This window comes from Salvia splendens, chromosome 15, assembly GCF_004379255.2.
Source record: "Salvia splendens isolate huo1 chromosome 15, SspV2, whole genome shotgun sequence".
Classification (NCBI taxonomy): Eukaryota; Viridiplantae; Streptophyta; class Magnoliopsida; order Lamiales; family Lamiaceae; genus Salvia; species Salvia splendens.
In genome coordinates this window covers 2,242,143-2,263,227 of record NC_056046.1, presented here as the reverse complement: position 1 = coordinate 2,263,227, position 21,085 = coordinate 2,242,143, and the positions used below count along the sequence as shown (strand labels likewise).

General features: G+C 38.1%; 5 protein-coding genes across 5 annotated transcripts; 2 read left to right on the top strand and 3 right to left on the bottom strand.

Annotated features, from left to right (window-relative positions):
* Positions 1-4,189: 4,189 nt before the first annotated feature.
* On the top strand, positions 4,190-4,875 carry LOC121768518 (dynein light chain 1, cytoplasmic-like). Its single transcript, XM_042165051.1, has 2 exons — positions 4,190-4,394; positions 4,474-4,875. The coding sequence occupies exons 1-2, from the start codon at positions 4,257-4,259 to the stop codon at positions 4,615-4,617; spliced, it is 282 nt and encodes a 93-aa protein (XP_042020985.1). The 5' UTR covers positions 4,190-4,256; the 3' UTR covers positions 4,618-4,875.
* Positions 4,876-6,205: 1,330 nt separating this feature from the next.
* LOC121768515 (hydroxyphenylpyruvate reductase-like) lies at positions 6,206-8,626 on the bottom strand. Its single transcript, XM_042165049.1, has 2 exons — positions 8,071-8,626; positions 6,206-6,808 (listed from the first exon to the last, which is right to left on the bottom strand). Exons 1-2 carry the CDS (start codon positions 8,491-8,493, stop codon positions 6,293-6,295), a joined length of 939 nt encoding a protein of 312 aa, XP_042020983.1. The 5' UTR covers positions 8,494-8,626; the 3' UTR covers positions 6,206-6,292.
* Positions 8,627-9,920: 1,294 nt separating this feature from the next.
* LOC121768514 (rop guanine nucleotide exchange factor 12-like) lies at positions 9,921-12,728 on the top strand. The gene is made up of 7 exons (XM_042165048.1): positions 9,921-10,437; positions 10,735-10,851; positions 10,929-11,083; positions 11,162-11,236; positions 11,310-11,567; positions 11,646-11,960; positions 12,037-12,728. Exons 1-7 carry the CDS (start codon positions 10,116-10,118, stop codon positions 12,274-12,276), a joined length of 1,482 nt encoding a protein of 493 aa, XP_042020982.1. The 5' UTR covers positions 9,921-10,115; the 3' UTR covers positions 12,277-12,728.
* A 52-nt stretch (positions 12,729-12,780) lies between these two features.
* On the bottom strand, positions 12,781-14,193 carry LOC121768516 (photosystem I reaction center subunit VI, chloroplastic-like). The gene is made up of 3 exons (XM_042165050.1): positions 14,015-14,193; positions 13,528-13,654; positions 12,781-13,108 (listed from the first exon to the last, which is right to left on the bottom strand). The coding sequence occupies exons 1-3, from the start codon at positions 14,137-14,139 to the stop codon at positions 12,929-12,931; spliced, it is 432 nt and encodes a 143-aa protein (XP_042020984.1). The 5' UTR covers positions 14,140-14,193; the 3' UTR covers positions 12,781-12,928.
* A 1,883-nt stretch (positions 14,194-16,076) lies between these two features.
* LOC121768513 (homeobox-leucine zipper protein GLABRA 2-like) lies at positions 16,077-20,690 on the bottom strand. The gene is made up of 11 exons (XM_042165047.1): positions 20,505-20,690; positions 20,143-20,375; positions 19,550-19,667; positions 18,383-18,583; positions 17,922-18,308; positions 17,724-17,825; positions 17,413-17,622; positions 17,149-17,323; positions 16,808-17,079; positions 16,635-16,721; positions 16,077-16,554 (listed from the first exon to the last, which is right to left on the bottom strand). Exons 1-11 carry the CDS (start codon positions 20,592-20,594, stop codon positions 16,174-16,176), a joined length of 2,256 nt encoding a protein of 751 aa, XP_042020981.1. The 5' UTR covers positions 20,595-20,690; the 3' UTR covers positions 16,077-16,173.
* Between the last annotated feature and the right edge of the window lie 395 nt (positions 20,691-21,085).

The following is a 21,085-nucleotide window of genomic DNA, read 5'->3' as shown; positions in this document are numbered from 1 at the left end:
GTGGGTATGGACTATTCTTCTGGGTTTGAGTTTGGTGTAAATGATTGGAGTAAAATTACTTTTGGTGTTAGCATATAGGGATGTCAATGTAGCCCGCAACCCATGGGCTGGCCCGAATAGCTCGCCAAATTTATAGGGTTAGGGCTGGAAATTTCCAGCCCGATAAAATTAAAACTCGATTAGCCCGCACCTGATTAACCCGCGACACGTTAGGGCTAGACCCGGAAATCCAATGGGCTGGCCCGAAAACCAGATAAAATTTCTATTATTCTATTTTTTACTCCTAATTCAACACTTCTTTGATTAATTTTATAATATAGATAACTAAAAAATAACTTTCAATTTTATATTAAATATACAAATTATATATTGAATTTTTATTAATATAATAATTGATAAATAAATTAAAAACTTCAAATTCACTTTAAAAAAATATTTAAATTTCTAAAACATGCATTAAAATTTCACGAAATATCTCAAATATTAGTATTTGATCATGTTTATGATTGAGTTTGACCATATATCTCAAATTTATCATAATTAACTATTTTACATTTTATGAATATAACTAATTTTCATCATTATTTATTGTATTGATCGCATGTTAATCTTATCGGTAGCAACCCGATTAACCCGCTGGGCCAGCCTGAAACCCGAGATTTTAGGGTTAGGGTTGAACTTTTACAACCTGAAAGAATTCACAACCCGATTAGTCCTCACCCGATTGACCCGAAACCCAAGTAGGGCCGGTCCGATTGACATCCCTATTAGCGTATACTCAAAAATGGGTTTGAGTTTGATGTAAATGGTTAGAGATGCCCTAACTCCTAAGCTATACACTAATTTGAGTTATTATCGGAGCGAAACAACATATTATCCTTCATTTTATTGTGACAATGTTTCGCATTGTATATAAAGTACTCCCTCCGTCCCATGTTACTTGCATTGTTGTTTTTCGGCTCGTCACAAACTTCTTACACTATTTATAATTTGAGTTAGAATTAATGCATTTAATTAATATGTTAGATTAAGTTAAGAGCTTATTTATTAAGTGATGTCTCATTACACTTAAAATTCTAATATAATTACTCTAAAAATTCAATCCCAAATTTACGACCTAAAATGAAAAGTGCGAGTAACATGTTATGGATGGAGTATACTATTATGAATCACATTATATTCAATGATTAGTACGATCTTTTAGTTTAATTTTTTAAAAGTAATAATTTATAGGTTTAGGTTGATAAATATGGAGCATATTTTAATCTTATCTTTACTAGTCCTCAACACTTTAGCAAAGCACCCAAAAGTGAATAAAAGATCCCACCAGTTAAGCTTTTACCTAATGGTAAACCTTTACAACCAGGACAAAATTGAATAAAAAATTTAATTTTGAAGACACCCTTCACTGCGTTCTTGTTTTTTTTTTCACAATTATTCCCCCGACATATCATTTTGTTGTTTAGCTAACTTGGAGTTTGTGTATTAGTTAGTGGAGATTCCTAGGGAGGTTTTTTTCACTTAAGAGCTTCAGCAATGGAGACGGATGTCTTGACGGACATCTCGGCGGTAATGGCGGATCCATAAATTCATATTATTGTAGGGTCAGAAACAAAAATAAATAATATACGTATTTAAATAATTATTTTCAATAAAAATATTAAAATTTAAATATTACTACTTTTGATTGACTTCAATCAATATTCAAATTATGAAAACGACTAAATATTATTTTATTACAAAGTATTCATAGTAGTTTGGATAGATTTAATAAAATTACTAGAAGTCGAAATTATTCAACTAATACTCTTTTATGGTATACTATAGCACTTTTTAATCTAGTTTATTGAGCAAAATAATGAAATTAATAATCAAAAGTAATTATTATGTTAATTTGAGGTAGGGTAAAAAATATTTATGAATAAGAGAAAAATAGTGAATTTACTAATTACTCCATTAATTAGTACTACAAAGTTGAAAAAAGAAAATAATAATAATTTCCTTTGAAAAAATAAAATATCATCAATATTATGGCTAAAACTTATGCTTTATAAAGACTTGATTTTATATTAGAAATTATATTATTAAAATACTCTAGGCAGAAAGTTAATTGGGCTTTAAATTAATTTGTAATTAATGAAGAAGGCCCAATATGGGAACAGAAAAGTAAACCCTTCTTTCTTCTCTGCACGCCGCCGAGAGGTTGATATTTGAGAACGGGGCAGAGGTAAAGAGACTGTGGGGTCGGCGGCCGATTAAGGGCGTTTTCCGGCGATTCTTCGGAGCCGATGGTGGGGTCGGCCGACCCCACGCGACCCCACCTCGGCGGACACAAAAAACACCTCATGCAACGTCATAAGGACATCCCACTGCACAATAGCGGACATACCAGTGAACATCCACAATAATAAAAATTCACAAATATACAATTTACGGAATTAAAATTTCGACACGAATACGGGGAAAATGCAATAATTTTATTTAAATAGTAAAAAACGTACATAATTATTTTTTTTAAAAATACATAGTTAAAAAAAATACAACCCAAAGCTTTCGACACTAATACGGGAGAATCACTGTCGTGCTCCATTTATCTTCAAAAGAAATGAAAGTAGAGAGAGAAATCCGTTAACACAAGTGGTGCGAATGAAATAAAGTTCAACAAGCCGTATATATAGAGTTTTAAAAAACCATTTATCTTCAAAAGAAATGAAAGTAGAGAGAGAAACTCGTTAATACAAGTGGTGCGAATGAAATGAAGTTCAACGAGCCGTATATATAGAGTTTTTTAAAAAATTAAAAATCGGGACGTCCGTCTTGGCACCGCAATAGCGAACCTCACGACGGATGTCCCGACGGACGTCGGCGGATGGCCGCGGATACCTCACATCTGTCGGGGACGTCCGCGTCCGCCTTTCCCGATCCAATGGCGGATGTCCCGCGCGGATGCACGGCTGATGCTCTAAAACCACCTATACTTCTTGGATAAAAAAAGTTTAGTAGTCAATAAGAAAATCTGGATTTCTAAAATATCTAGCATATATTCATCACCTATAATTTTCTTAAAATAAGAAAATCAAAATTGTAAAACCGTTAAATTATGCGTATTGGCTATGCGTTCGCACTTTTTTTGTGTTCGACCTAAATATAATTGGGGTGTATTTATATACGTATGAAGATGAGCGAATATGTTACATACAACAAATTCAATTTCGATTAGGAAAATGCTTTATAGTATTTGTTTTTTCAGTCTTTTTGTGTTTTTAAAAAGATTTTTGTTATCAAATTAATTAATAAGTTGCGTTTATTCTTATTTTTGGTGTTTTTTTGATAAATTTATATTTTATATGCAAATTGATAATAACTTATAAATATATCTGTGCCTATTAGAAAATAGTGTTGTTAGGATCTCAATTATCAATCAATAGGTCAAAATATGTATGGCTTATCAATGTGTCAAAATTTGTCAGTGTTATAATTATATTGATATTCAAGAAAAAAAATAAAAATATCACAAATTCAAATCGAAACTACAAACTCTTTTATTAATTTGAATCAGACACTTCTTGAGTTCTGACTTTTCAATCGTGATTTATTTATCTCGTATGATCCGAAGATTCGTTTGATTCGATTATAGTTTATTATTAACTGATATTTGATTAGATTTTATGAATGAATTAACTGTATTTAACAAAATATTTTTTACTATGAAAGTATAGAACCTAAAACTGAAAATACACATTTGTTGGTGGGCCAATGCTAGAGTTTAATTCAATTAAGCCTGCAATATAAAACAAGTGAACTAAAGCCCGTTAAAAAATGATTGGCCCATATCTTTTAGCCGAAAACACGTTTATTTTAGAGCAATGCGAGTTTGAATTTGTATTGCTATACGAGTTTGAAGCCGTCCAACATTGAAACTTAATATTAATTGACAATTTTCTAAGTATCATATTGATAATTATGGCAAAAAACCAAAAAAAAACAATAACTATTCCTCCGGCAATCACGATCTTACCAAAATTGCTGCAATTAAAATAGAAAATTTTTTATTTTGAAATACAGATTTACATCCATATTTATCCACTTTGACTGATGACGCCAGAAAAGAATGTCCCACAATATAATACGGCTATAAAGTGACATTAAAATATAATTTGCCAAATCACTCCACAAAAGATTGCGGCTATATAACTTGAGAAATTGTTATCCTAACAACAGGAGAAGAGTGTGTTTTGAAGTGGGATTTAAGGAAGATGTTAGAAGGGAAAGGTTTGATAGAGGAGACAGACATGCCAATGAAGATGCAGATCCAAGCAATGGCCTCTGCTTCTCATGCTTTGGATCTCTACGATGTTCTCGACTGCAAATCTATAGCTTCCCACATCAAGAAGGTCAGATTTTTCTCTCTTTTTTGGGGGGGGAATTAATTTAAAGATTGATGTTTGGTAGTTAGGGTTTGTTTGGTTGCAGGATTTTGACAACACGTATGGGAGTGGATGGCAGTGTGTGGTGGGATCCAAGTTTGGGTGCTTTTTCACTCACTCCAAAGGGAGCTTCATATATTTCACTCTACACACTCTCAACTTCCTCATCTTCAAAGCTGCTTCTCAGTGATAGTGATAGAGATAGAGGGATTAGAGAAAGTGTAGTGGGAATTGGGATAGTGTGTTAGGACTAATGTGGAAGGAATACAACATTGGACATTGGTGTTCATTTCCTTTTCCTTTAACTTTTTTCTTTTGTTGGGGAACTCCTTTTTGATGTTTCTCCGTGCATACTACAATCAGAAAAGTCTTGAGGGGCTCTAAATTACTTCCTTCGTCTAACAAAGATTGTCTCACTTTGACCGGACACATGTTTTAAGAAATGCAATGAAAAAGTTAGTGGTATGTGAGTCATACTTTTATATATTAGTTTTATAATAAAATATGAGTAAGAATGAGTTAGTGGAACATGAGGTCCACTATAAAAAATGGTAAAAAGTGAAATTAGACAAATTTTGTGGGACGGATGAAAATAAAAAAAATGGGACAATCTTTGTGGGATGATTTTTTATCTTGAAATGTTTGTGGAATGTTGCTATTTGGCATCTAATTTGACCCCAAATTAGCAGATGCTATGACTTGTACCAGACTTGGATGCTCTATGTAAAAATACAAAATTTTAAGAAGGTTTATTTTTGTATCCTATCTACTAGTATTTTGGAGCATGTATTAGAAAAATGATACTATGAGAAACCAAGATATAATTAAGTGCATTCTTGTTTACATATCGAATTACAATGAGGAAAATAATTTTTTTTAAAAATTCTTTCAGTGCTTTTTAAAGGTTTTGTGATCAAATCAATTTTCCTCATAATTTACAAAGACCCTCTTCTTGTCGCGTCCCAGACAATTTTTCTCCATTTTGTAATGAATTGAACGAAAACTATCTAAAATTAATTTATCCAAATCAATAGTAATAAAAATAAGATAGTGGCAAACCAACGAAAAGAAAGCGAATTTATTACCCCAGATAATAAAAAGATAAACACAAATGATTAGGGTTTTGATCTATGCAAAACTAGATTTAAATACAGAAACGCAGAACAATATCATAATTATGTCACTTTTAGGTCATAATTAGGTAATTTTTAGGTCATGCTAACAAAGCATGACCTAAAACGATCTTAGCATGACATTAAACCCAAATATTATAATATGACCTAAAATTGCTTAAATATGACCTTCCATGTTTTTGGTTAATTATTGACCATTAGATCATCTAATCCTAGGGCCAAGATTTGGTCTGCATTTCTGGATTTAAACACATACTTATTTTGATCATCTCCCCAAATGATTATCGCTATTGTTAATAAAGCGAATTATCTAGCATGTATTGCAAAATAAATTATAAATGATTAAAAATAAATATTAATATGTCAAAATTGAAAAAAAATCAAAATATCCTTAATTAAAATTGACGTACATTTAATTTTCTAATAGGCATAGATATATTGGTTCATTTAATTTTGAATAGCTTTGAATTTTCTTTGTAAAGAACAGATTAAGTACCAATCCCCAAGTAATACTCCCTCCATCCTACTTCAAGTGATTCGTATTGCTTTTTAAGTTGTACCCAACTAAAATGATCATCTCATACTGGAGTATAAGATAGATGCAAACCAACCACTGAAAAGAAAGCGATAGATAAACACAAATGATTAGAGATATTGTTTTTATTTGAATGAAACAATTTATCAAGTTGCCTCTGAATTTAGGATCAATGGTTTTCAATTTTCATAGAGTTATCAAACCACAGGTGTTAACAAAGGCTGGCTGGAAAAGTGAGCTTCCAAATTTCCCAAAACAAGGTCAGCCATGGCTTTACGCGTTTCCTCGGTGCCGCTCCCGACATGCGGCAACAGAACTACATTTTCGAGCCCAAAGAGTTGCTCTGGTACCTCCGGTTCCTTTTCGAAGACATCAAGTCCAGCGCCACCAAGACGGCCCTCCACAAGAGCAGACACCAGTTCGGCCTCATCAACGTGGGGTCCCCTTCCGATGTTGATCAGAACTCCCTTTGGACCCAGCGCATCAATTACTTCACGATTCACAATGTGGGTTGTTTCTGGAGTCAGGGCGCATGCGATCACTAGGATGTCACTGTTTGATGCCAATTTTACAACGCTGCTATAGTAGGTGTAGTTTGTGGCTTTCTTGGATCTTGAGTGGTAACTGATGGGGCAATCGAATCCCTCTGCTCGCTGAGCAATTGCTAGCCCGATTCTGCCCAGTCCTATGATGCCAATTCTTTTGCCACTGAACTGCATAAATAATGAACGAGTTGAGAACATGAATACATCTATGAATTACTATCAAAGACCAACATTCCACTAAATGAAGCAAGCCCGAAAGACAGAAAGTAATGCGATACAATTGAATGATAAAAGACTACGGAACTCTACATTTGCAAAAATACCCAAAACAATACTAATTCATGACTTATTGAAGTCTCATTACGACTTTGGAGATTCCGAATTGCGATTCATTTTTTTAATAAACAAAGCATGAATAAAGAGAGTTTCTGGGCTATGCATTCCACCAGTAAAGTCTTAGCTCAATAACTAAACCGTAAAGTCTCCAGTAGACATTATGTTTGTTTTGTATCTTATACAATATGTATATCTACTCCGTATTATTTTGCTATAGAATGTACTGTATGTCTGTATTCAATCTGCCTCAAATTTGAATTCGAAATTAAATAAACAGCCCACTATAAAACTCTTCAGGCAACGGGCAGCGACAGGGCTAGGCGGCCAGCAGTAGCCCGCTAGGACAATGGAGATAGGGTTGACAGAGAGAGTGAGCATTCTAAAATCTGAAGCTGATAAATGCGGAAGCTAAAAAGGTATAAAAGCATATTACAAATATATAAATGGGCCGGATTTTAAGCAAATAGGAGGGTTCATTTGGAAAATGAGCCGAATTACGGGCTAATGAGTTAAGCGAGACAAAACAGACGCCATAAATGCCATGGCGGCTGCCATAAACAGTCGTGGCGATGGCGTTTTTACAAAAGACCGCCACAAAAAAAGCGCGATGGCATATTTAACAACATTGAGAATGATACATAGGATTCTCCTATTTGACCCTATTCCTCTATTCCCTCAACATGCAAACAAGAGCCAAAGATAATACAAGTAATTTCTGAAAGATATAAACATACATATATGAAATGATCCATCTCAAAAACTATAGTCAAAATCACAATAAATGTATAAAATCGTCCTTTTTAAGAGAAAATTAGCATATTTGCACATCAGAAGCTACTCTCAATGCTTCCAGAGCAGTAACAACGAGCAAGCAAGCACTAAACTTAATACTGTATGAAGAAAACTGCTCTCAATCCATGATGAAATTAGTCTCAACATGAAATCAAGGATATGCCTATGAATTTATAATCATCCAAAATGTAATAATGTGAATGTGTGATAACACAGGCCAATGCAAAATGCACCAAATTCACAAAAACCTAAACTTCATCAGCTCAAAATAAACGCATCAAAACCAAAATCACACAGCATACCTTAGTAGTCAGCTTGAAGTCTCCCAATTTCCACGCGCCGCTCCTCACATACTTATCGCAAACGCAGATCCGCCTCAGCACCGCCAGCATCAACCCGATCGCCAGATCCGCCACGTCATCCGTCAGCACATCGGGCGTGTTGGTAACCCTAACCCCCTTCTCCTTGCACCTCGTCAAGTCGACTCTATCCAATCCCACGCTGAAGCACGAGACGATCTCCAATTTCGGCAGCGCGTCGATCAGATCGGCGTTCGCGCCGGCGGTGGCGTTCCCGACCACAGCGCGGATCGAGTCCGCCTGCTGGGAGAGGAATTCGGCCTGCTTCGGCTGGGTCCAGTAGCGGAAGAGCTTGAACCGCTTGTCGAGCTCCTGCTCCAAGTAGTTGTTCATGGGGCACATCATCAGAACACCGATCGCATCCATTTTCGCGGCGGGAGATGGTGTTTGAGTGGTAGTTGTGAAAAGTGTGGGTGTGGCTGGTTAATATAATGAGGACAGCTCGTGGATGCGATGGACGGCTGAGATGCGGCGCGGCTCGGCGCCAGATTGTGGCTAGCATTTCTCCGCCGTTGAGAGTCAGTAATGCTATTTTGTATGCTTCTGGTTTACTTTGCTTTGGATAATTAAGCTAATTAATCAATTAATTAACGGAAGGAGTATGTTCTAATCACCTTTATAATTGATAATATCAAAAGTTTAAATAGATTTTATACATTCATAGGATTACTTGATCATTAACCCTAAAAAGTTACCATTATCAATAATCCACTCCTATTGGAACAAATCATATAGTTAATGATTTAACTAATATTTACTTGATTTACCTTCCATTACTTAGTAAAAACTTAAAGAGGGCAGTATTTTCAATATTCTTGTTACTACTTTCACGGTTTTGAATCTTTAATTGATATTCTCTAATACTACGTTTTAAATTAAAAGCACTAAATTGATATAGTATACTACTCCTTCCGTCCCAATAAATATGCAACATTTATTTTTCGACACGAGATTTTATGTAGTGTTGTTTTATGAGTTAATGAAGAGAAAGTAGAGTAAGAGAGAAGAAAGAGTAGAGAGAGTATTGTTTCCATTTTTAGGACGTTTCATTTTTAATGAGACAAACCAAAAAGGAAAACGTTTCATTTCTAATGGGACAGATGTAGTATATCCTAAACAAAATTGTCGTATGCATGCACTTATGTTCGATTTGAGGCTCCTCCAAAAACATAAAACAAAAAATAGATTTTTTTAGTTTAGTTCAAGTCATTATTATCAATTGATTTGAATTGAGAACATGAAAAGAAGAATTACTTTATAAGTATTATCTAATTAAAAAAATATCGTTTTAATATCCGATTGTGGGTTGGTGGGGAGAGGCGAATTTGGGTTAGGTGGCCACCGGTCAATTTAGGCACCGATCGTCTCATCTCATGGTTGCAAAATATTATTCCTTGGAATTTTATGGTATAATTAAGTTTCAAAATATTAAAGTTCAAAAGATATTTTTATTTATACTATCATTTCTTAAAATTCAAAATATAACAATAAAACCTACTGCTATAAATTAATCATATTAATTAATAATTCAAGAAAAGTAATTTAAAAAGTGTTGAATGCATGACCTCACGTTAAAACAAGATGAGCATCATTTTATGATTATTAAACCAAGAGGTCATTTAACAATATACTCATTTTTTTGTAATTGTCATCAATTCAGAATATTTTAGCTAAAGACCAATAATTTTGCTTCCCTAGTTTGTCCTTATTGCCCCACACATTCACGCACCAAATACAACAATTTTTTAGCATGTGTGTGTTTGTGTGTGTTTGTTTTGGCACATTGGTGAAACACACAAAAAGAAACAAGAACTACATACCAAAAGATAGAAAAGCAGCATTTCATCCGTAACGTCCAATCCCCCATCAAACAACAAAAATTCCCAAAACAAAACCAATTTTTCGTAGAAAAGAAAACTAGTTAAATCTTTATGCATGCAAGGTGTTGATTCCAAATGTGGCTTAAATTGGGGTAGAGATAGACAATAATGGTTAAAGAAATGGAGGAAACTGCAGAAGATCAAGCAGAGCCTTCGAGATCGTCGAAGCTATGGCGGTTCAGGGGCATGCTCGTGAGCAGCGCCACCAAATTCCGACGTAACCTCAACGACAGCAACAACGTAAACAATGGATCCGATGAGGCTGCCGCCGCCCCAACCTTGCCCCAAGATCCTCCTCCCCCTCTTGTCCAGCCCAGGCCAGGTGGCCTTCTCAGCAGGACAGAAAACGTCAAGTCCCGTGGCACTAAAATCGCCCCCGCCCCTGCTCCCGCCAAAGAAGTACCCCCTCCTGTCAGGAAGATACCTACAGGCAAGAAATCAGGCTCATAAAGTTTGAAAACATACTATTAAATCACGAAAGTTTCAATTTTTTTCAGCTGTCACGAAAGACTGTCTTTTGGTAATGATCAAAACAATGTTGTTTTATTGTTGTTCTGAGCATGACTGAAAGACTATCATTTTATATAGGGATGCGAAAAACATGAAATTTCGTGATTTAATATACATGTCGTTATCAAATTTTTACGAGACATACCAGAATTTGGCAGACTTGAGTCGTCACCACCTTTCAGTTTCTTAGCAATGATGGCTTTGTGTTATGTTATAGATATGGATATGATGAAGGAGAAGTTTGCAAAGTTGCTACTAGGCGAGGACATGTCGGGAAGAGGGAATGGAGTATCATCGGCTTTGGCATTGTCAAATGCAATCACAAACTTAGCAGGTGAAATAAAATGATCAAGATTTGATTTTGATTCATCTTGTTGATCATCTCTTTGATTGGACTATGGGGAAATGCAGCTTCTGCATATGGAGAGATGAAGAAATTGGAGCCGATGGCGCCCGACACTAAAGTAAAGTGGAGGAAGGAGATAGATTGGCTGCTCTCTGTCACTGACTCCATAGTTGAGTTCGTTGCTGTCACACAAAACAAGGAGGATGGAACCACCTTTGAGGTTCTCTCTCAGCCTCTGCCCCTGCTTAAACCATTCTCTGTTTCTTGAATCCAATAGTGATGATGCACTCTTTCGCAGGTGATGGCGACGAGGCAGAGAAACGACCTGCACGTGAACATTCCTGCGCTGCGCAAGCTTGACACGATGCTTCTTGTTAAGGCCGCATCTTCCCTTCTTCATCTTTTCATTTCAAAGACATGGTTTTTGACTGGTTTTGGATGGGTAGGACTGTCTGGACAACTTCAAGGAGCCGCACGAGTTTTTCTACGGATCAAAGGACGGCGAAAAGGCCCAGAGAAGCGACGACAAATGGTGGATTCCTGTGCCTAGGGTGCCCCCGAACGGGCTGTCCGAGAACAACAGAAAATGGCTGCAGCATCAGAAGGACTCAGTGAACCAAGTGCTGAAAGCAGCCATGGCTATCAATGCTCAGGTCCTCAATGAAATGGAGATCCCAGAGGCCTACATTGATTCTCTCCCTAAGGTGAAACGAGGCATTTCGATTCTTGATTCGTCTACCAAACTTATGTGTGTGTGTGTGTGTGTGTGTGTTTGATCCTAGAATGGGAGAGTAAGTCTTGGAGATGCGATATACAAGACGATCACAGAGGACTTCTTTGATCCGGACTGCTTGCTGTCGTCTTTGGACTTGTCATCGGAGCATAAGATAGTCGAACTCAAGAACAAGATCGAGGCATCTGTCGTGATATGGAAAAGGAAGATGAATGCCAAAGACAACAAATGGGGTTCGGCCGTGAGCACAGAGAAGAGGGAGATTCTAGAAGATAGAGCAGAAACCGTGTTGCTGATCCTCAAGCATCGTTTCCCCGGTACCCCTCAGTCAGATCTAGATATCACCAAAATCGAATCCAACAAGGTAAGAATACTTCTTCACTATTTTTCCTGATTCTTGCAGTACATGGATTTTCTCAGGATGCGTTTGATTCTTGAAGGATGTGGGGCACGCGGTTCTTGAGAGCTACTCGAGGATCTTGGAGACGTTAGCATTCACCGTCTTGTCTAGAATAGAAGACGTGATGAGCGCTGACGCTCAAGCAAGGGGCTCTGCGACTGCAGAGAAGACGAAGTCCATAAAGGTATCTGACAAAGTTGCAGTGGCTAAGGAGGAAACGGAGCAGCAGCAGCGGGAGACAGAAGGGAAGACAACCAACGACGAGAATGCAGATGCATAGACCCTCACCAAACAAGAAAACCTCACCCCGAGCAAGAAGTTGTCCTACATAGAGAGGCTAGAGGTCCTAGGGGGCACGAGAAGCCCAACGGCACGCCACTAACATGATATGCAGCTAGTTCACGGAACTCAACAGGTGATGGATGGAAGGATGGATGGATGAATGTATGTACAGAAATGACAAAAATCATAGAGTTTAACAATTTCAAAAAGCTCTGCTTTGCTAACAAAAAGCAGTGGTAGATTAATTGGATTTTATGTACATTTAGATTAGATGTCTAGGGAGTCAAATTAACGACTCATGTTTATGGACTGCACGACCGTAGTTGGCTGCAGTCCGAGTGTTCTAATAGTCTGCAGAGGGCAAAATAGTTATGTGATTGAACAATGTAACCAGAAGCCGTTCTGAGTTATACTAGGAGGCCATTCTAAGATTACTAGTTTCACGAGCAAGCATACGCGTTCATTATCGTTGAATGCTATAATCATGCTGCGGGAGTGACACTTAAAAGCAAAATCACGAAGACTAATAATACAACATTTGATGATGATGATCAACAATGTCACAAGTAGGTTTGAGAATTACTTACAAAGCTGTGGAAATCAAACATCAGACGCAACTAAAACGTTTAAGAATTTTAAGCTCACGAAGATTATATTTTTCCACGTGGGCCAAGCTTAGGCGGAAGTTGAGGGCCCTTGACTATCGGCAGAACATCTCCGGTTGCTTGGGAGCTCACATAGGCAAGAGTGGCACCACCTCCAATTATTAAGAACTTGAGAAGCAGACCTCTCTTGGTGAAAGGGGCAGCAAATGTTTCGAAGAACTTGCTCTGCAAAAAAAAAACAAGATTCTTCAAGAAACTTCCTAGTCACCACAAAAATGCTTGCAGTAATCCACAAACATACAGAACTAGAGTAGTCTGAATGATTAGACAACTTTAATCAAAATCTTCTTAATCCTTATAATCAACAATCAAAATAAAGTGAAAATTTACAGCATGAACAAAATCAACCCCAAACTTCTAAGGTTCATAGACAACTTAAACCAACCAGAGCTAGCTATTTGATCAATTTTCAATGTAGTTTGACACCAAATGCCTTATGACGCCGCTCTATCCATATACATATAGATAAGCTAAAAACATCAAGAATGCTCTCAAGTACTTGGAAAAATTTTAATTTGACAAAAATAGATCAGAAAACATACAAATTAGTAAGAAGCTCTGTAGCATGAAGGATGCATATATACCTGAAGTGAGTTGTATGGTGAAGGTGCATCTGATCCATACAAGTCCCATTGGCCGGTGGTGTTGCCAATGTCCTCCAAATCAAAGTAGACACTCTTGTCACCATACTTTGCCACCACAGCACCACTCCTACAAACAACATTTCCATTGCATTACTAAGTGAGCATGTTTCATGGTTTTCACCTTTCCCACATATAAAATCCACCATATATAAGTAAAATCCTTTCAAGATTCATTTTTTTAAAAATAAATGTATGTATACAGAGAAAATAAGTTTCAAGATTTCAGTTCCAAGCAATACTGACTATAAATTACCCAATGACTCTATGCCCTCACACAAACAACGAATTAATTGGAACCCAAATTCAATATCTGACAGAAAGGAGTATATCATACCTCTAAAAAAATCAACCCAGGTTAAATTTAATAACAATTCACTATGATCAAAGTCTAAAAAAAGATCTTGCATGCCACATGAGTAAAACAGACCTGTAGTTGGTTGGCTTGAAGGTGAGGCGAGATGGCTTGGCGTGGAGCTTAGTTCCGGCGAGAGAGCTGCCGGAGAGGCCCTTCACGGCGGTGGGATGGGCGGCGGCAATTGCTAGTGACGCCATCTTTTTCCTTGGTGCAATGCTACGCGCCTGTGTGTAGAGATGTAAACTGAAAAAACTACTTTGATTCTTGATTGTATTTTATGGTCTTGATTGGATGCGGTTATGCCACGTGGAAATCTGGTTTGCCTTCAAGAGATTTGGGATTCCCATTTTTGAGGTGCCAGTGGCTCGAATTGGATAACCCTATCCTTTTATTTTTATTATCAATTTTATTTTTGGTTGGGATTCACCATAATTTTTGAGTTTTTGGTGTTTTAGAGCAATTGGAAAACTGATGCATATACGTTGAGAGGGAGAGACTAATTCAAGAATTTCTAACTATTCAAAAGAAGAAAAACTAGGGAATGTTACTCTAAAACTTAGCTTAAAGGCGACACAACTCACAAGAATATTATTAGATTGTTTTAGAATTGACACGAAGATTAAAAATTGTGTGTATTTCTGCGAAAAATAAATATATTAAAAAAAATTATGCAATCTTAAAGTGCTAATTATTCAATAGGTATAATGTATTTTGATTTTGTGACAAAATTTTAGAGCTTCTTGGCCTTTGGGCTTGGGCCGTTATTCGACGGGCTTACATGCTTTGCATGTAATCTTAAGAATCGCTTAAAAACAAGCGAAATCGCATAACAAAGTAGCGACTTTATCTTTGCGCTCACACAAAAACCAGTGTTATCGATTTCCAAAATCGATCAACAATGCTTCTCACATCCCAATTCAAATCCCTCTCCCTCACCACCCCCTTCCTCCATGGCGCCACCGCCCCCTTCAGGCTCTCCTCAATTTATTCATCTGTTAATGGATGATTGCTTGCTCAGATTTTAGAGTAAAATTTTGATCGGGAATTATATGATGAAATGCTTGTTAGAATTTTTATCTCATCATAATTCTATGATTGCAGATTCTTGATTTTTGGCAATTTTTTGGAAGATAAAAGATAATTCTTTTACAAACTTTAATTTGATTTTGATTTTGATTTTGATTTTCAATTTATTTTGTGGTTATTTAAAACGAGCAATATCATGCCAACAAGGATTGAAAAAGAAAAGGGAATGATGTTGAATGATGTTTCGAAGCTATCATAATCTGCGCACAAAAAAATAGTACAATGTCACACACAAAAAAATAGTGATGCTGTCTATCTTCTACTTAGAGCATCAGTAATGGCGCCCATCCCGGCGGAATTCCGATCGGCGTGCCGGAATTCCGCGGTGGACGTCCGCCATTGTGCATGGTATGCACGGATACGGAATTCCGCCGAGGACACCGCAGTTCCGCGGTGTTTACGTGGAATTTCGTCGCGACGCCGCGCGGACGTCCGCCATTGCGTTGACTCCCACGGATGGCGAGGGGAAGCACCAGGGGATCCGCCGATGCCCAATCGGCAGCACCCGTCCAAAACGATCCCGAGAACCCCTCATTCGCCCGCATCGCGGCACATGAAACCTTGTTACGTGCAATGGTTGAATGGCGCCAATCGACCGACCCCATTACAAGCGGTCGCTTAAACCTCTCATCAACAGTATGCGGCGCGATTTGGGGTTCGGAGACATGTCGGACGGTGACGGCGAGGGGGTGGCGGCGGCAGGGAATCCGAGGAGTGAGAAGTCAGTTTTTATTTTAATAATGTAATTTTTTAGTAATTATGTATTTTTTTATAATGAAGTATTTTTTTTTAAATAAAGTGGTTGCATTTTCTCCGTATTCGTGTCGACTATTTAATTCCGTAAATTTCTTACTTCCGGAAATTGTTTAATTTGTGAATTTTTGAATTTTTTTAATTGTGGGAAGTCCTTGGGTATGTCCGCCACTGTACAGTGGGAATTTCTTATGACGTAGCAGTGCAGTGGGAAGTCCGTATGACGTGACATGAGGTGTTTTTGGAAATTCCACCGGGAATTCCACGCCATTGTTGAGGCTCTTACGCAAAAAAATATCACCTATTTCTTCACTCTTAAAACAAATGAAAAAAGAATGTTAACACTTAATACTACTCTGCTTTCTGACTGATAACTAAATGGAAAAATGCCTTCAATCTTCACATTGCAAAGTGGTCTTTATGTTCTCCAGTGTGCAGGATATGAGGGTGTTAACTGATTCCACTGAATCCAGAGACAGTTTTGTTGCTGATGCATTGCTGATCAGTATCTGGAATGCCATGGTAAGCAACGAACCTCCTTCCGCACTCTTCTCCTCCTCCGGTTTAGATGTGATCACCGATGGCCTCGACTCGACCCCATCTGGAAGGATCGAGAAGCCTGAGGGCAGGACTGCCATGTTGCTTGAATCGCAGCCTGTCATCACTGACTGCATCCCTTTGATGTCCACGGGGGCGTAGATGATCATCGACTCGTATGTGTTCGTACTACTATCTTGGAGCACCCACATCTTGTGCTCCTCGTTCTGCATTGCCTGTGTCCAAGATCATAGCAACCTGAGGTTAGTAAAGTGTGGCTCTGTTCGTGTTATGCTTTCGTGGTGGTTTGGCTCACCATGGTTGTGACCGCGTTTCCACGGTCTTGCCCTTTGGCTAGGTTTGCTATGGTTTGCACTGTGCTCCCTTTGGACATTATGTCCCACTTTTGCAAGAAAAAAGTAAGAAAGAGAGGTTAGGCGGGTTTAGAATAGTGATGAAAATGGTGATAATTTCGTGTTTAGTTGAGACCTCGTTTCTACGATTCTCGTCTCTTAGGAAGTCGAAGAGGACATGGTGAGAGACGGGCAGCCAGACGCTAGCAACTGCAGACAGGATTGTGCCAAGGGGCTCACCGGGGTCGTTGTGGTTCTTCCTCATAGCCACCCTGATCTCGTCTCCAGTTTTGCTAGTGATTTTGTTCCACGAGTTGAAGCTCGAGTCGCCTAGCGCTCTGCAGAAGCCTCTGCTCATTCTCTGCGCTAGTTTGAGAATGCTTTTTCTCCCAGCAAGTGTAGCAACACCTGGTGTTGATGATACTTTCTTCAGTTTTGATTATTCATTAACTTGAGAGGAAGTTACTAACTTATTACCACTTGAATCCTTTAGAGGAACATTCGTAGCCACGAGGAAGACGAGGCGGTCGCACTGCTGCTGCAGCGTGGAGAGCCAGCGCTTCGCCCCGAATGCTAGCCCACTCTTGACCATGGTCCGGTACAGAGAGTGGACCGTGCTCCTCTGGCACTCAACGTGCTCCACCCAAGTCACCTGGAAAAATCATCGCACGAGAGCAAAACGAGCATAATGTAAGATCGCTCCGCCTCTTGGCAATACGATATCTAATCTCTTACTACTACCTTACAGTGGCCGTTGGATTTGTCCTCGATGATGCAACCCGAGGGGCGCTTCCTGCACTTGTGCAGAGAGGCACCGGTGCTGTCCTCGCCTCTGTCAACTGAGACATCCACGATCGCCCACTGATTCGCGCTTATCTTCTTGCTGTATCGGACGAAATACACCTCTCTCGTGGCAACCAACGGGGTCAGCATTTGGATCTCGGCAAACATCTGGTATGTTTTAAGACAAAGCCCTTAATTAAAACCATGTTCCATGTTGCAATTTCTTGCATATACATATTATGCAGTCTTTCAGACTGTCAGCGTCTTACCAACTGAGCAGCACCGTCTCGGTTGACACCTTCCCCGTTGCAAATGACATCAACTGTAGCTGCCTTTGAGATCAAGCAAGGAAACAACTCCTTCCACTGATTCTGTAATGAACATTTCCTCATTCAAATGTTTGCTACACACACACACACACACACATATACATATACTAGAAAACGGGATTTAGAACGATGAATCACCACGTCCATGAATGTCTGAACGAGCCAAGGAAGATCAACGAAGACGAGTGCAGTCTCTCTCGACGCCTCCACTGATTTCTTCCTTGCCTGCATGTTACTGCCATTCTCATCCTCAGCACAAAACTCCTTTCTGTACTCGTCGTAGTTGAGCATCTCCCTCCCCGTCTCGTAGCTCCGAACCCAAAGTGGCTCGCCGTGGCTAGCCATCTTCCTCAGCTCCTCGGCAGCTCTGCTCGCAGCTTCCATGATGCGCGCTTTCTCAAGGCCACAGCCGGCATTGGGGAACTCGAACGAGCTCCTGTCGTCTTGATCGTTTCCCGGAGAGTAGGAGCTTCTTGGCGATGATCCATGGGGGTGTTTTGCCATGGCTGATTTAAGCTTTTCAACCTGCAAAGTTTGAACATATATGTGAAATTGTCAAGAAAAAGGTTTAAGTTTTGTTGTGCATCATTTGGTTGTACCTCAGCTTTGAGCCTAGCATTCTCTATTCTGAGCTTCTGGCCTTCAGTGGGCAAGGGAGTTGTACCATCTTTGTTAGGGCTAGCAAATCCACAGTTGGAGCAAGATTGATTTTTTATGGTTTCTCTCAGCGATTTATTTTCGTCGCAAAGTTTGTCTATTTCGGATTTTAATAGAGAGTTTTCGTGACGCTCCTGTATAGCCTGTACACCCAAACAAATACTATAACATATTAGTGATGATTTTAGTAACAGCTTTAAAAATTTAATGATGTGGAAATTTCATTATTTGAGATATTTTAAGCATAACAATTTTATGTGCATCTTTGTTAGAAGTTTAAATGGAGTAGAAAGGATTGGCAAAAAGATAGCTAAACGGCATCGTTTTGGTGGCGCGAAAGATCTCAAAATTACCCACTTATATCAAATGTCACTAAATCAATTATGATGTCTGAAAAATGTCGGCTGGGTGTATTTTTTTCGTTTTATTTAAATTGCGATTGGAATTAGATTTAGCTCAATGTTGTAGACTTGTAGGGTCACTTATCACTAATCAATATACTCTTAAATTTCAAGAAAATTTTTATATTTCATTTGTTCACGCAATATTCAATTTCAATGTATATAGTTTCTATCACTCCTACTTCTTAAATATTCTCTCCTTTCTCTCATAGTTAGTCATTTTTCTATTTCATGAAGTTTAATCATAGTTAGTTGTTTCCATATATAGTACTCCCTCCGTCCCAGGCTACTCGCTCATTTCCTTTTCGGCTCGGAGATTAAGGAATGAGTGTATAGGAAAGTCAAAAATGACGGCTGTAGGTGAATTTTTTACTAAAAATGGAAAGAGTGCAAGTAACTTGGGACGCCAAAAAAGGAAATAAGTGCGAGTAGTGTGGGACGGAGGGAGTAGTAATTTTTTTCTCTTTCTTACTTTACTCTATCTTACTTTATTCACTGATTATTTTATTCTATCTACATTTTTCTCTTTCTTACTTTTTTATCTATTTATTTAACACACTCAACATTCATTTCTTAAACCCTGTATCAAAAAGTTTTGCCTCAACTATGAGGGAACGGAGGGAGTACTCCCTTTGTTGGGCTATAAAGTCCCTTTTTGTTATTACGACCAATGAATTTAGACGATTGAAACATTTAGTGATGGATTACCTTAATTTGCGTTCGACGATTTTGAAACCAGAACTTCACTTGCCTAGGATGAAGCCCTAATTGCTTGCTTAGCTGCATTCTTTGCTTCTCATCTGGGTGAGGAGACTCTTTAAATAATCTGCAAATTACATTCATATTTTCAACTTAGAAAATCGTTTTTACTATTTATGTGAAAAGCCTAAAAAACATACAATAAACCATATAGGGAAAGTACATTTACATCTAGCCACTTGCACATATATGTCAGCTTAATTAATAAAATACAAAAAAGGCTGTCATATCTGTATAATATATATTCACTTTCACTCTCTTAGAAATGGACAACTTCGGACACCATGAAAATAACTATACACCCATCAAGAAAAACGTGGTACTAATATACTAAAATAGCCCTTTCATATCTTGTCTTAATCTCACACTAATTAAGTTGAATTTTATTTCGTTAATTAATCTGCTCCGATTATTTTTCCGATCATATTCATGTCACATTTCATGTAAAAATTGGCCCTTTTTTCATCTTCACCATCAAAAAATTCAAAATTAAATTCTGTAAAAATTCAAAGCGTGTGTGTGGAAAAAGAGAGAAAACATACGCTTCCATTTCTCTAATCTGCTGCGGTGTGTGTCTGTGATATTTCTTCCTCTTCCTCTTCTTTCCGCCGTCGTTTTCGTCTTCATCCTCATCTTCCAATCCCTCCGCGGCTAAGTCGTAGTCGTCGTCTGACCGCGACTTAGCAGCGCCGGAGTTCTCGCTGCTTATCTCCACCGCCTCGCCGCCGATCCCGCCCTCCTCCTCCTCGCCTCCGCCGCCGTGGAATATACCAGCCTTCCACAAATAGAAGAAAAAAAAACAGGAAAAGCACATAATTAATTCGAAATTACATGCAAAATAAATTTCTAAAAATAAGAAGAAAAAAAGGCAAGAAAAAGGAAATCATGAGAGAGAGGAGAGTACAAGAGAGAGTGAGAGAGCTGGAGCAGATTTGTGAAGATCTCTGGATTGAGAGGTGGGAAGATTATTGGAAGACATATCAACAAGGCTCATTGCATTTGCCAAATCGATGATAAATTACTATATTTATCTTTTTTTTTCATTTTTATATGAAGCTCATTTCATAGCCTTGTGAAGAATGGATTGTGGGGTCTATTCATTAAGGATATCAAACAAAATTGAGACTTAGTGAGGTGTGGTTAATTGATGCTCTTTTTTTCATATCTCTGTCCATTTCCTACCCATGCACTAATTTAATGAATAATCCATCTCCTATTTGTTTCTATCTCATTAATTTTATTAGTTGGTACACCTCGGATTTTTTTTATGGTTATTTCTTTTGTTTGACCACGAGTGTTCCGAATCCGCTTCGGCGATTATACTCCTTCACTAGTCTACATTAATTGACACTTATTTCATTTTTGGTATGTCTTCAACTAATTAACACACTTACTATTTATTACTCCTTCCGTCCCACTTTAAGAGTCTCAGTTGAGTTCGGCACGAGTTTTAAGAAATGTAAAGGAAAATTGGTGAAAAAATAC

Coding starts and splice junctions, on each gene's coding strand:
- LOC121768518 (XM_042165051.1), top strand. CDS start 4,257: ATGTTAGAAGGGAAAGGTTTGATAGAGGAGACAGACATGCCAATGAAG. Junction 4,395..4,473: donor TAGCTTCCCACATCAAGAAG/GTCAGATTTTTC, acceptor GTTTGGTTGCAG/GATTTTGACAACACGTATGG.
- LOC121768515 (XM_042165049.1), bottom strand. CDS start 8,493: ATGGATGCGATCGGTGTTCTGATGATGTGCCCCATGAACAACTACTTG. Junction 6,809..8,070: donor ACTTCAAGCTGACTACTAAG/GTATGCTGTGTG, acceptor TTATTTATGCAG/TTCAGTGGCAAAAGAATTGG.
- LOC121768514 (XM_042165048.1), top strand. CDS start 10,116: ATGGTTAAAGAAATGGAGGAAACTGCAGAAGATCAAGCAGAGCCTTCG. Junction 10,852..10,928: donor TGCAATCACAAACTTAGCAG/GTGAAATAAAAT, acceptor GGGGAAATGCAG/CTTCTGCATATGGAGAGATG. Junction 11,961..12,036: donor CCAAAATCGAATCCAACAAG/GTAAGAATACTT, acceptor TGATTCTTGAAG/GATGTGGGGCACGCGGTTCT.
- LOC121768516 (XM_042165050.1), bottom strand. CDS start 14,139: ATGGCGTCACTAGCAATTGCCGCCGCCCATCCCACCGCCGTGAAGGGC. Junction 13,655..14,014: donor TTCAAGCCAACCAACTACAG/GTCTGTTTTACT, acceptor TGTTGTTTGTAG/GAGTGGTGCTGTGGTGGCAA. Junction 13,109..13,527: donor CACCATACAACTCACTTCAG/GTATATATGCAT, acceptor TTTTTTTTGCAG/AGCAAGTTCTTCGAAACATT.
- LOC121768513 (XM_042165047.1), bottom strand. CDS start 20,594: ATGAGCCTTGTTGATATGTCTTCCAATAATCTTCCCACCTCTCAATCC. Junction 18,584..19,549: donor ATCGTCGAACGCAAATTAAG/GTAATCCATCAC, acceptor TTGGGTGTACAG/GCTATACAGGAGCGTCACGA. Junction 17,623..17,723: donor GAGACGGTGCTGCTCAGTTG/GTAAGACGCTGA, acceptor AAAACATACCAG/ATGTTTGCCGAGATCCAAAT.